Source organism: Musa acuminata, chromosome BXJ3-10 (genome assembly GCF_036884655.1).
Source record: "Musa acuminata AAA Group cultivar baxijiao chromosome BXJ3-10, Cavendish_Baxijiao_AAA, whole genome shotgun sequence".
NCBI classification, from domain to species: domain Eukaryota; kingdom Viridiplantae; phylum Streptophyta; class Magnoliopsida; order Zingiberales; family Musaceae; genus Musa; species Musa acuminata.
In genome coordinates this window covers 28585758-28597500 of record NC_088358.1, presented here as the reverse complement: position 1 = coordinate 28597500, position 11743 = coordinate 28585758, and the positions used below count along the sequence as shown (strand labels likewise).

Genomic DNA, 11743 nt, shown 5'->3' with positions numbered 1-11743 from the left:
TAAGAATGACAGATTATGATATGTTATGCTTCCAAAGACGTCTCCACTGTGGCTGTGGTATTGCAAATCCAAATTTGTCTATTAAAAGCTGATCTAACTGTATTAGTTTTTACATTTGATTTCTTCTGCAATACTAATGCATGAGATCTTCCTATGACTGCTAGGTTATATGCAGCAGTAATATATACGATCTCACCAATGAGAACTAGGAGATCTCAAAGTTGGAGCCAGTCTAAACCAAGACAGCATGAATATGTGCCTATGTATCTAATCATGTACATCCAACGTACCCTCAAGGCATATTGGACACACATCTTCATCCTCAGATAGTGAACATCCCACTGTCATTTGTGCTGATTGCAGCTTCAGTGAACTCTCAGAAACACATGCCTTGGATCCATCAATATTCTCCTTTCTGTCTGTTGATTCTGCGTCTGTAACATTTTCAGATCTGAGTGGTTCAGATTTTTTATGAAGATGCGTTGGAACCTCGGCACGCCCTAACACAAGTCCATTATTCTGGCACTGCGACTGAGTGAGTCTGGGATCATCGTATGACAATGGCCTTGGAAAAGAAAAGTCTGTATCAACTCCTACCGGAGACGTAGGAGTTGGAGGAACTGCCTCCTGCACATCTGAAGGAGCAACTCGTTCTCTCCTCTGAAACAATGAATCAAACTGCAGGATATATATGGTCAGTTATTGATTAATATATTAACAAACTAATCATCAATATATACCATATCAAAGAAAGAGCTGGTGGAAAAAATTTATCATGAGTAACTTAAGCCAGTCAATGTGCTCAACATATATAATCAGTTGAGCACCTTGCAAAAAAAAAGATGCAGAACTACCACACTATTGACAGAAGCGAATTTGCTATGAGATCCTAATCTGATTAGGTTGAAACTTACATGTATATATAAAACATTCATTTATAAGAAGAGAAAATGGCTATATTAGGCTCAAGGCCTTAAAAGAACTGGTGTTAGTGTCAGATTCACACACATCAGTGAAATGTCACCAGGAACAGTAATAGGAAAAACATACACAAAGGTACCTTGTTCCTTTGGCATAAGAACAGTCTTTCGCATGTAACAGGTCTTCTAGAGTTTGCAATCAAAATCTCGTCAAACAATACAAATCAAGTTTCAATTACTTTAAGCAAAAATCAACCAAAGAACTTTATGGATCTATCGATGTTGTCATTTTTACCATTTAGTTAAACAAACATCTTGACTGGATGGATGTATCTGAGAAACCAAGGTCACACTGGAGAAGTCAATATGAGAAACAAGCATAGTAGGCCATCAAAGGCAGATTATCAAGAGAATACAAACAGAAGAAATTTTAGCCATGTGTCTCTTAGATTTTTACTGATACCAATTGTACCCCAGATACCTACATAAATCACTTCTTTAGCTACTTGCAGTCAATTGCTTCCCAGTCTTTAGCATGATTGGACCAATGGAAAGATGAAAACAAATACTAGTACTCTTCTAAGTTCGCGAACTTGTACTACATCAGAGAAATGCCATCTTCTGCAAGATCTTCAACCAGTTGCAGCTCATTCATGGAAGATTATTCATAAAAACAACCAGTAATCCTTCATGAGGCACAGATGTGAGCTAGTAGGGAATTCAAGACTTGATGATTGTGTTCCTACTACCAAAATTAATAATCAGAATTGAACCAAAGATAAACAGAATTATTAAGGAATTAAAAAAAAAAGATACCACATCTTCAAATAGCTGAGTCAAGTTATCCCCACCCAAACGGCAGCAGACACAGCCCATATCTCCACTATCCTTCCTTGTTCAGTGTTACACTACAGCAAAATTCTGCACTAAAATATGACGATTATTGGAATCTAACAGATTAAGACGGTTCCTTATTTCCTGTTTCAACAATAAGACAAACCCAAATATTGGAAAAACAGAGTAACTCTGCTCACATAAAACAAAGTTCTTTTAGTAAAAAACAAACCGTTCCAAAAAGCAAAACATCAATGAGAGTAATGGAACCTTTAACGAAGACATCCGAGAGACGGACTTCTATTTACCACCGTTGAAATAAATGCATCCAAGTCTGGAACAAGAATATAGATCCAAGGGAAGAAGGTAACAGTTTCCGACTCCGATACAAACAAGAAAAGCGACTCCGGTTCGGAAAGAAATCTTTGATTCGCCAATCAATCCAAACAGAAATGGGAGCTTTCTTCCTTGCAAAGCAAACCCGTAAGTTCCAATCGCGAGAGAACGAAAGAAACTCTACGAACTGGAAATCCCTAAGAAATCTGCCACCGCATCAATCAAGAAACCCAGTCGAAAAGCGAAAGCAGACCACAAGACGAACATCTTCCGGGGATTCAGAGTGGAAACGGGGGCAAGCAATTAAAAAAAAAGGTGCTCATCAAAAACAGAGAAGGAAAGAAGAAGCGAGGGGCGTGGAATCGATGCGTGCCCAAAGAGCGAGACAGAGAGTGTGAGTGTGTGCGCGCGCGCGTCCACTTGCTCGAGAGTATTCCCTCCTACTCTTCCTTGGGCAGCATGAAACTTCTACGTGTTAAACTATGCAAACGTGTAGCGACAAGATTAACCTTTGACTTCTCAGGGGTATATATATATATATATATATATATATATATATATATATATATATATATATATATATATATATATATATATATATATACATATATATATATATATGTATATATGTATATATATACATATATACATATATATGTATATATGTATATATATACATATATACATATATATGTATATATGTATATATATACATATATACATATATATGTATATATGTATATATATACATATATACATATATATATATATATATACATATATATATATATATATTGTATTCACCAAATTAATGTGTCCTCTTATTAATTCCTGTAGTCGTGAATAGGTAGGCAAAAAATATAAGATTGATGAGCACTTCCATGATTAAGGCATTTGTGCCAAAGAGAATTCTCGGGCCAAATATTTTCTTTTATGGTCATTTATGTACGTTTTTTACCTGAACGTTGACTACCGCATGCGGGAAAGCTAGTCGACCCTAAGTTGACTTGGACAGGCATGAAGGGGAGACCGGTCTTGCGAGGGCCACATGCAACTCTCCATTCTTGACGTGATCTGCCATCAGTTGGAGACTCAAGGATTAGCCATCACAGACTCCGGAGGCAATCCAACAACATATTTGGGCATTGGGTTCAATTAATTGGCTGCCTTAAGGCCGTGGCTTTTGCTGCTTTACTTGTTCTCTTTCTTTTGGATGACATGCTGATTCCTGCAGAATATTAAGCCTTGACCGCACAACAGACAGACAAGTGTTAGTGGTCGCAGTACGCTGATGGGGAACTCTTTTGCATAAACAGTAAGAATAATAGGGAATTCGATCTTACTTTATAGTCATTGCCTTCAGCGAGTGGCAAGTTGGATTCGTCATCTTAAACTATCACCACTATCACCAACTTGCACCATTTGCTGCTTCGTACTCCCAAAACTCATCCACATCTTGGCCTGCCAAAATCAACAAAGCAGACTTATGTTAGTTCAGAGAGAATGATGATTATTTAGTGCATGAGGTTCTTGTCAACAAGGAGTACGGGAGGATGTGAGCACAAAGGTTTTATGGCCTAAAGGAGCTTTGTCCTCCTATCTTAATTAAATAAACTATTTTATAACATTTTTTGACCGTTCTACAAATTCTTTTTATACTTTTTCTATTTACAAATTCTGTAACTTCTATTCACAATATGATAAATTGATAAGCTAAGTTATTAAATATTTATGGTTTCACATTTTGCCTTCAACAACACTAAGTTGTTAATTGATTCAAAAACTGCTAGATCCAGTAACCTTTAATTACCTTCACTTTCTTGCAAAAGTGGTATCTGGTGATTAGCAAGCAAGATGAAGAACATCCTTTCCCCCCTCCCCACCCCTTTTTTTTTCAGATTAAAGCGAGCACTCAGTTTCCAAAGGACAATGATGTGATGTCAGTATATGATTCATAGATTCCAAGCATTACAAAATTTCAAGCATTTCAGGATGATCGATTACTTGTTTCGACTGGTTTATGTTTCTCATTAGCTGTTTCTTCCCGCTGATGTCCTTTTATGACCCTTAAAATCTTGATTTCAAGCAACATGCATGTACATCACATAATCACATGATGCAAGAAGTTTCAGGATCGGCTATAGAACATAAGCATCATCAGAGAATTGTAATATGTAGATTCACCTTGTAGCCTCGAACTAATAAGATCATGTGTACAACAGAACCTATAGGTAACTTCCATCGTGAATCTTCGTGGGGATGTACTCTGATAAGAACGACAGCGAGTTGACAGATAATGATTCGATCTCAAATTTTACTCCAGTTTGTAGCATGACTTCCAGCTCCATCCTGCCACCACAAATTTATTTTAGATGAGTTTGTATCAGGATGAAAACTGCAAATTCGGCGATCAATTCTCTAAATGTAATCTAAATATTAACACAAGAGCAAGACAGGTTTCAGTGCAGGTGGACAATGATGGCCAGACATTTGCCAATAGTATGCTGGTTCAGCAGTTATGAAATCTGCATGTGATTGATAATCTGATCTTTTGAATGGAAAAAAATCAATTTGGTCTAATAACAGGTAATAAGAACCACCAAAATCATAGAAATGTGACTTAAAAGGATGACAATAATAAACCTCCATTTTGGTGCTTCCTTTTGCAAATAGCATCTCAGCAGCATTGCTTCAGCTTTCTTCTTATCTGCAACTCACAGTTTGGACCTTTTACAGGTATCTACATTGAAGTAAACAAATGAAAGAGCAAGAGAGTATATTCAGAATGACCATCAGATGTCAGCTCGAGAAGACAGCGATCTGGAAGATGGTACTTCTGCAAATCTGAATGGAAGACTCCGAGCCAACTTATCTCAGGTACACGCAACAAATTGGCATCATACGCCATTTGCTTTAAGAAACAAAAGAATGATCATAAGCATTTAGATCAAGTGAAAGTATCAGTTAAGACAGTGTAGACTAGGAGCACTAAGATAAGCTACATTTTCTCCATGTGAGTGCAAAATGCAAAAATCAACAAAATTTTCCATTTCCCATTGTATTATGAAATACAATTTTCAATCGAAAGGATATGTTTGGTTCCGTTTACATCCCTAATAATAAAAGTAACATACTTGCTCTAACCTTTACATACATAAAACAATGAATGTGGTCATACCATGGAACCAAACCTATAGACCATCAGGATGTCAAAGCCATAAGGATCACAATCTACCAAGCAATACACTGGCAAATGCAGATGTTGTACAAGAAGGCACAAGAACCTGTGGCAAACATATAGTGGGTCAAAGAGCAGGTATTTGCATGCCAATGGCTTCTAAAGAAGGTATGCAAGTACAATCTAAAGCAGAAAACTCTGTGCATGCCTTCTTGTAGGGACATCCGGATAGCCTCTTCCCTGATCGAAGTTACAAAACATGAATCACTAATAATACATTGAGACATATAGTAAAGCTAAAACCAAGTACTGCTCACTGTAATGACAATGCAATGATTCCTCTCACAAAATCTATCATTTGCTAACCGCTGAAACACTGAAATAGGTAAAACAAAATAGCAAATGAGAACAGCTTGTTAAGATGAAAAGAAAAATAGTTGTCAGGGAAAGTCTTGCCTGATTCCTTCTCTACAACAATAATAAATCTGGCAACACTGACAATATCTAAAAAGATAAAAAGAAACATTTAAACCCATGCTCTACGAGCACCAATTAAAAAAACTTACTGGATGAATCCAGAAGATGATTAGGCTCCAGATATGACAAGGAGGTTTATCAGCTGATTAGTAAAAGAAACAACACTAAAAATAAATAAATATTTTAACATTACAAACATTGTCCAACATTTCAATAATCATCTGGAAGCTTTTTTTCCTAAAAATATAATCCTGAAAACCATAATTGAACAGACAACATTTAGAATGACCACCAACACAAATAAAAACAAACAATCAGCATTTTTTATGACGGCTTAATCTGTGTAAAATTGGTAAAAATGGTAGTGGGGAATATGCTACAGCTTAAATGAGAAAATTCAAACAAAACTGGTTGCCTTTTTTTGCTATCATTTTGCTTGCAATTCACCCTATTTTGAACCTCCGGACCAGGCTCATAGGCCTGTTTGTTCATACTTCCCAAAGCACACACCGTAGCCAATAAAATGTGACAAACCAAACAAGTAGAAGTGAAAATGAAAACTGCATTCCAGTATGCCTCAACAACACCTCAAACTGTATCGAGAAATCTCAAGTTATTCATATGGGGTCTATCATTAACATAATAGAGTACAAAAAAACATTTCAAGAGACTCCAGATTAGCTGATCAGTATCTAATCCTTACGAAAACATTAAGACACAGGTCAAGTTCATATGAATTAGAGAAATCAAATTGTTCAACCATCAATCTGATGACTTCCATTTACCTTCTACTTCTTCAAGACACACAGGAATAGGATAGACCTGCAACAAAGTCCAATTCTAATAAATTCATCAAGGGAGTAAACTTCATATTTGGATATGGAATAGAACTTACAGTGCTGGGGCTATTTATGCAATAAATCTTCCTACCAGCTTCTAGAAATCTCAACCAACCCATCACCAATCTGAGAAGAACAAAGTGATTCTCAAAAAGAGCAGGCATGTTTGTTTTTTAAACCAAAAATAGGCTTAAGGTAAAGTAAGCTTTAACACAAACTTATATTTCACTAGAATGATAAGCGTAAATGGGCAACAGGATAATATCAAGAACTTCATTTACAGTGATAGAAAACTAAGCAGGATGGTAACATATGAATGTTTGTGAGATTGATCATAGCTCTCTGAACTAAGTGTAACAGAACTTGCAGACATCAAAACTATAGGGTAATACAAAGAAAGAATCAACATGACAGTGACCAGTCCAAGTATCAGGATCTACCCTCTCCCTACAGGCACCTGCAAGAATAACAAGCATCAATTTAATTTGGAGCAATGCAGCAAACTGTAGAAGCAATCTAAAGATTATGAATGATGATTTTATGCTTCTATCGCAGAGTCTTCAGCTAAACAAAAAAGTTAAATTCACATGCAACTGATTTTGTCTTTATGTCCAGTAATACTATCGTCATATGAAGCAATTTCTTTCTTCAGTTTCTTTAGTTTTTTAATGTAGCAATAAGTTAAATTTGCACACTGCAAAAGCAACTGAGTCAAAGGTAGCAGTCAATGAATTAGATAATCCCCACAAGTAGCTATTGTGAGTTGATAGCTACTAAAAAGCAGGTGCTACGATTGAAAGGTTGGCTGATTTCTTAGAAAAATCATTAAATACTGCCACACTTCTCATTTAAAAGCCTAATTGAATCATTCTAATTTTCTGTTTAATGTGAAATATATTCTTAAAGAGGGCAAGCAAAGGACACATATGGAACAAAGAACAATGGACTAAAAGAAGTAGAATATGTGCAGCTAGTGTAGCTGGCGGTACTGGTCCAACAGCAGCACAGAAAACTAACAGAAGAAATAGAAGGCTAAAATGAAGGCACAAAATTGCATCAGGAAATGAATCAAATCAACAGAAGCTAACCAGCAAGAAGCAAAAAGCAATGGCAAAAGAGTAAATTATCCTAAACCTTAAAAATAAGTTCATAGAGTATCATACCACATTGAGATGCTGACGGCTGCACTTTAAGAGAATGCAAATGTTGTTGATTGCCCGATCAACAACTGCTTGCTCTGCAATATAACAATATTTAAATGCAAAAGTATGCGTTTTGTGTAGCAGGTGCTCACCAACTTATTATGCATATATAAACCAATATTTGATTCCTCGTATAAAATCTGGAAAGCGAAAAAAAAAAAAAAAAAGAACACTGTATACCTTGTTGAGGATATCAACATTCAGCTCACAACCAAAATCAATCTACTTCCATGAGGACAGCATGATCACAAGAGAAAAAGGGTTTTAACTAATCAAGCAGCAGAATATGTTCATGTTTTGAGCTTACAGGGTAAATGAGTGGCCCTGATCTTTCAACAAATAATGTTGATGGGAGACATGATAAATATGAACTAGTATTATAAAGTTGGCACTTTGCTGTGACATGGAAGTAGACATTGCATTGTCATTTCAGAAAATGTGGGAATAATTGAAGAAAATTTTGGATCAGCAAATTCAAGAATTTTCTTAGCATCCAATATGGGTCACACCACCTTCAATGTGAAAATATTTTAAAAATCATGATGTAAAATCAAGCCTCTGTTTACAAGTTGTCATACTTTATGTTCACAACTCTGTATAGCTGTAGCAGATATGAGAATTCCTTTAAGATCTTGCCAATTGATTCTTCAACACACCAAAGATATTCCCTGTGCCTTTAACCAAATAAATCATGCAAGTCTAAGCTATGAATATGCCCATCTATTAAAGTCGATGATATGCATGCCACCATCAATCAATTATTAAATTCGTTTCACAAAGTTCATCATGTTGAAGTACTTGTGTTACGTTAACCAATGTTGAGGTCTACTGATCAAGCACTTTCATGGATCACATTTTAAGTGGAAAACCAGATGTGTCGAACACAACATAATTATGCAACAATTGGTAGAGTCATTCGAAAAATTGTAGTAATGCTAGAACAGAGTACTTTAAGTTATATGTAATACAAGACAAGTAATAACAGTATTGTATGCAACTCGCTGTTGCTACCGAAGTAGCAGTTTCCTAAGTTCAAATGTCTGATAAATGAAGTTGCCTTGAAGATGTGATCTGTAGTCTTCTCCATTAATGCAATAAAATAAACGGATGTTTCTGAATAAAAAAAGCTGTTAAAATGAAATGAATAATTAAACATTGTATCTATTTTTAAGTCTGATATATTTGTAAGGAAGTTAAGAGGAAAATTCTACCCAAGAAAAGAGCGGGGTGCATGTAGTAGATGTCTCTCTTCGATCCATGTTTGTTTTCTTGTAAAAGTTGCTGTATTATTAGCAGCACCCTAAACAAGACAACTAAACAAAAGGGAACCAGAGAATCAATTAATATAATACAGTATGTTTGACTTTGCTAAGATTATAAATAAAGAAAGAAAGAAGAAGAATTAAAAGAACATAAAACGTGCAGAATTTTGTACACCTACGTGAGATGACAAAAACCAATTGCAGTGGAAGGAATAGACATGAAAGATACTTTACGCAATCTGTATGCATGACTTTCCCTCTCAACCGAGATTATTTCCTTGCCATTTGGTAAGTTGTCACCGCAAGTGCTGCAGTGCGAAAAAGTGTTGAAAGCATTATGCAGAAAGAGCAAGACGGAGGAACAGAAGGTATGGAAATCAAATAATGGTTTGATAGAGAAAAACACAGGCTTACATTTTGCCACTGTTTCAAACGAATGAAAGTGACTGGAGGAAACAATGAGTAAATAAATTAATGTGATGTGCTATGACAATTAGGTGTACCACATCTGAACTGTTTATCAATTAATTCCGAGTCTTCATACAACAATTAATACGACAAGTTACCCTTTCTTGAATTGAGAATATCTCCATAAATCAACAAAAGATATTGTGAAATTACTAGTTCTTAATCTTCGGTTCTGCCCCAAGAACAAGCCGGTTTGTCCCTGAAAAAGAATAGATTCCTAGACTACCCTAAAACAATCGCACCACCAGATAACTCTAGGTCGTTATTTAGTTATAATCTACACCAAAATTGTAATATGCGCAAAACCATAACAGCGAAGAACACCCACAAACTAGTTAAACTGAAACCTCGGTAAAACCCATCGGCAATCGGGCAAGAATATGAAGCTATAACTTCAGGATGGACCGCAATACGAGGTCGAATACAAACGATCCGCAGGGATGAGAGGATGACCAGTTTCCAGAAGGATCGTGGCAGTAGTTCCTGTACCGATCGAGGGCAACCGAAGGAGGTCGATCGCTGCTGAGATCCTCAACGAGAGACCGGACGAAACCTGCGGGGAGAGAGAGGCATCAGAAGCCGATCTAAAGTAGACCGAGGCAGAGAAGAGGAAGGATCACTCTCGCGATCGATCGACCTTTGATTCTTTGGAGCAGATCGGATGGGCTCGAACTCGAAACTCTGCCTCCCGCCATTCTCGTCCTTGCTTGCGCGAAAGAAGGTACAAATGCTGCCAATAAAGAGATCGGACGTGCTTGGGCGTCGATATCAATCCAACGGCCCACGTTCATCTTACTTCCCCGGCTTGGAGAAATCTGGACCGTAGAATTTCAAATGAAAACCTTTTTGGGCCAACAAGATGGGCCGTGCCCTACGTTAGTTGGGTCCCAACTAAAGGCCGATCAACAATTTGATTAAAGATTAATAAGTGGAACGGTATTTATCTTTAAATTACAGTATCTCTATTATCCTACAGAAAATAAACATATAAAATAAGACAATGTACCAAAGTGGTATTAGGTAGCTGGTAAAGACAGTGGTAGCTTACCGTATGCATAGATAGACCTACAAAGATGGATTTCTAGTTTTCTAAATATATGAATTTTGGAAGATTTAGAATTATTAAAAAGAACTAATGCCAATACATCTTTTTCGGTCAAAGGATCCTTTTGGCGAGATGAAAAGTGAATCAGATCCAATTATTATGCTGATCCCAATTGGATCAGATCAATCAATCATTGAAGAGCACATATACTCCATTGACTTTTGAGCTGTGCATGATTGTTCGAGGAGTGAAGTGGCAGCTTCTGCGGACATTTGTCCACCGAGCAGCTCCCGGTAGTGAAGCTATAGCTTTTAGCTGCTTCTCCCGTCTTCCTAAGCAAGGAGGAAGGCTGCATCAACCATTTACTACGATCATTGAGTATTGAACAAGCAGAGCAAGGCTCATCGAGCAGTTATTTACTAGATAAAACCTTCACCATTGCCAGGCATGTCTGCTTGTGGGAGAGGCACTGACCGGCTAATAGATTCCAGACACAGTTGCCATAAGAAATTGATGATGAACTCCCTTTGGGCAACAGTGACACATGCGCTAAGAAGGCGAGTAATCTGGCGCAGCAGATCTGCTGTTTCGACACGAACAACGCCATGGCGACCAAGTGCAGACCTTCGCAGCTTTCCCCTTCTTCTTTTGCCTCTTCGATGAAGAAGGCGAGAAGACGGAGACCCGCGGTCAGAGTCGAACCACCAGGACCCATAGGTACGGTGCCCCCGCGGGCGCAGCGAGAGCGAGAGGTGGATCCGCCGACGTGGCGTGGCCACGTCGTCGGGTCGGAAGGGGCCACGGCGTGCCCGGGTGCGCAAGACCGACCGTCGCAGCCTCGCGCACCAAGACGAACGCGTGCCGTCGTCGCGCTCCACGTGGCGCCCACGCTCAGCCGCAGCGGCTGCTGAACATGCGCCACTTAAATGACTAAACTACCCCTCCATTGGGTGATTTGCTGCCGCCTCAGGGTCTCTCCGTCCCAATTCGTCGCTGTCATCCTCTGTAAATCCAATTCTTCGCTGTCGTCCTCCTCAAATTCGTATGTATCCAAGCTTGGATTTTTCTGGAGACGATAGTAATGGATGAAAAGCTATTGCGACTTGGTGGTAGGCGCTGTGAGGAAATTGACTTGTCTTCTCCGATCGAGTCCCATCAACTCCAAATCAGGGGTATATTGGT

General features: G+C 37.9%; 2 protein-coding genes across 10 annotated transcripts in view; both read right to left on the bottom strand.

The window, feature by feature from the left end:
• The window catches only part of LOC103969804 (E3 ubiquitin-protein ligase At3g02290-like), a 4812-nt gene extending 2278 nt beyond the window's left edge, over nt 1–2534 (bottom strand). Inside the window, exons 1-3 of one of the 3 annotated variants that reach the window (XM_065170027.1) lie at nt 2025–2534; nt 1737–1846; nt 291–678 (exon numbers count right to left, since the gene is read on the bottom strand). In XM_065170027.1, the coding sequence (XP_065026099.1) occupies nt 291–678; nt 1737–1796 (448 nt within the window). In that variant the 5' untranslated portion in view covers nt 1797–1846; nt 2025–2534. Of the gene's footprint in view, nt 1–290; nt 679–1736 lie in introns of all 3 variants that reach the window. The other 2 variants (XM_065170026.1, XM_065170025.1) reach the window with 2 other exon arrangements.
• Nucleotides 2535–3048: 514 nt separating this feature from the next.
• Nucleotides 3049–11511, bottom strand: LOC135584131 (meiotic recombination protein SPO11-1-like). 7 transcript variants are annotated; one of them, XM_065170015.1, is made up of 18 exons: nt 10998–11511; nt 10154–10910; nt 9970–10069; nt 9283–9356; nt 8998–9099; nt 7748–7821; nt 7025–7041; nt 6641–6710; nt 6531–6567; nt 5725–5772; nt 5586–5644; nt 5477–5508; nt 5269–5374; nt 4881–5001; nt 4734–4797; nt 4275–4439; nt 3434–3551; nt 3049–3334 (listed from the first exon to the last, which is right to left on the bottom strand). In XM_065170015.1, the coding sequence occupies exons 2-16, from the start codon at nt 10305–10307 to the stop codon at nt 4316–4318; spliced, it is 1182 nt and encodes a 393-aa protein (XP_065026087.1). In that variant the 5' UTR covers nt 10308–10910; nt 10998–11511; the 3' UTR covers nt 3049–3334; nt 3434–3551; nt 4275–4315. The 7 variants fall into 7 exon arrangements, with proteins under 7 accessions (XP_065026087.1, XP_065026088.1, XP_065026093.1 ...); XM_065170016.1 differs by lacking the exon at nt 5725–5772; XM_065170021.1 differs by lacking the exons at nt 9283–9356; nt 10998–11511 and having other exon boundaries at nt 10154–10298.
• Nucleotides 11512–11743: the final 232 nt, after the last annotated feature.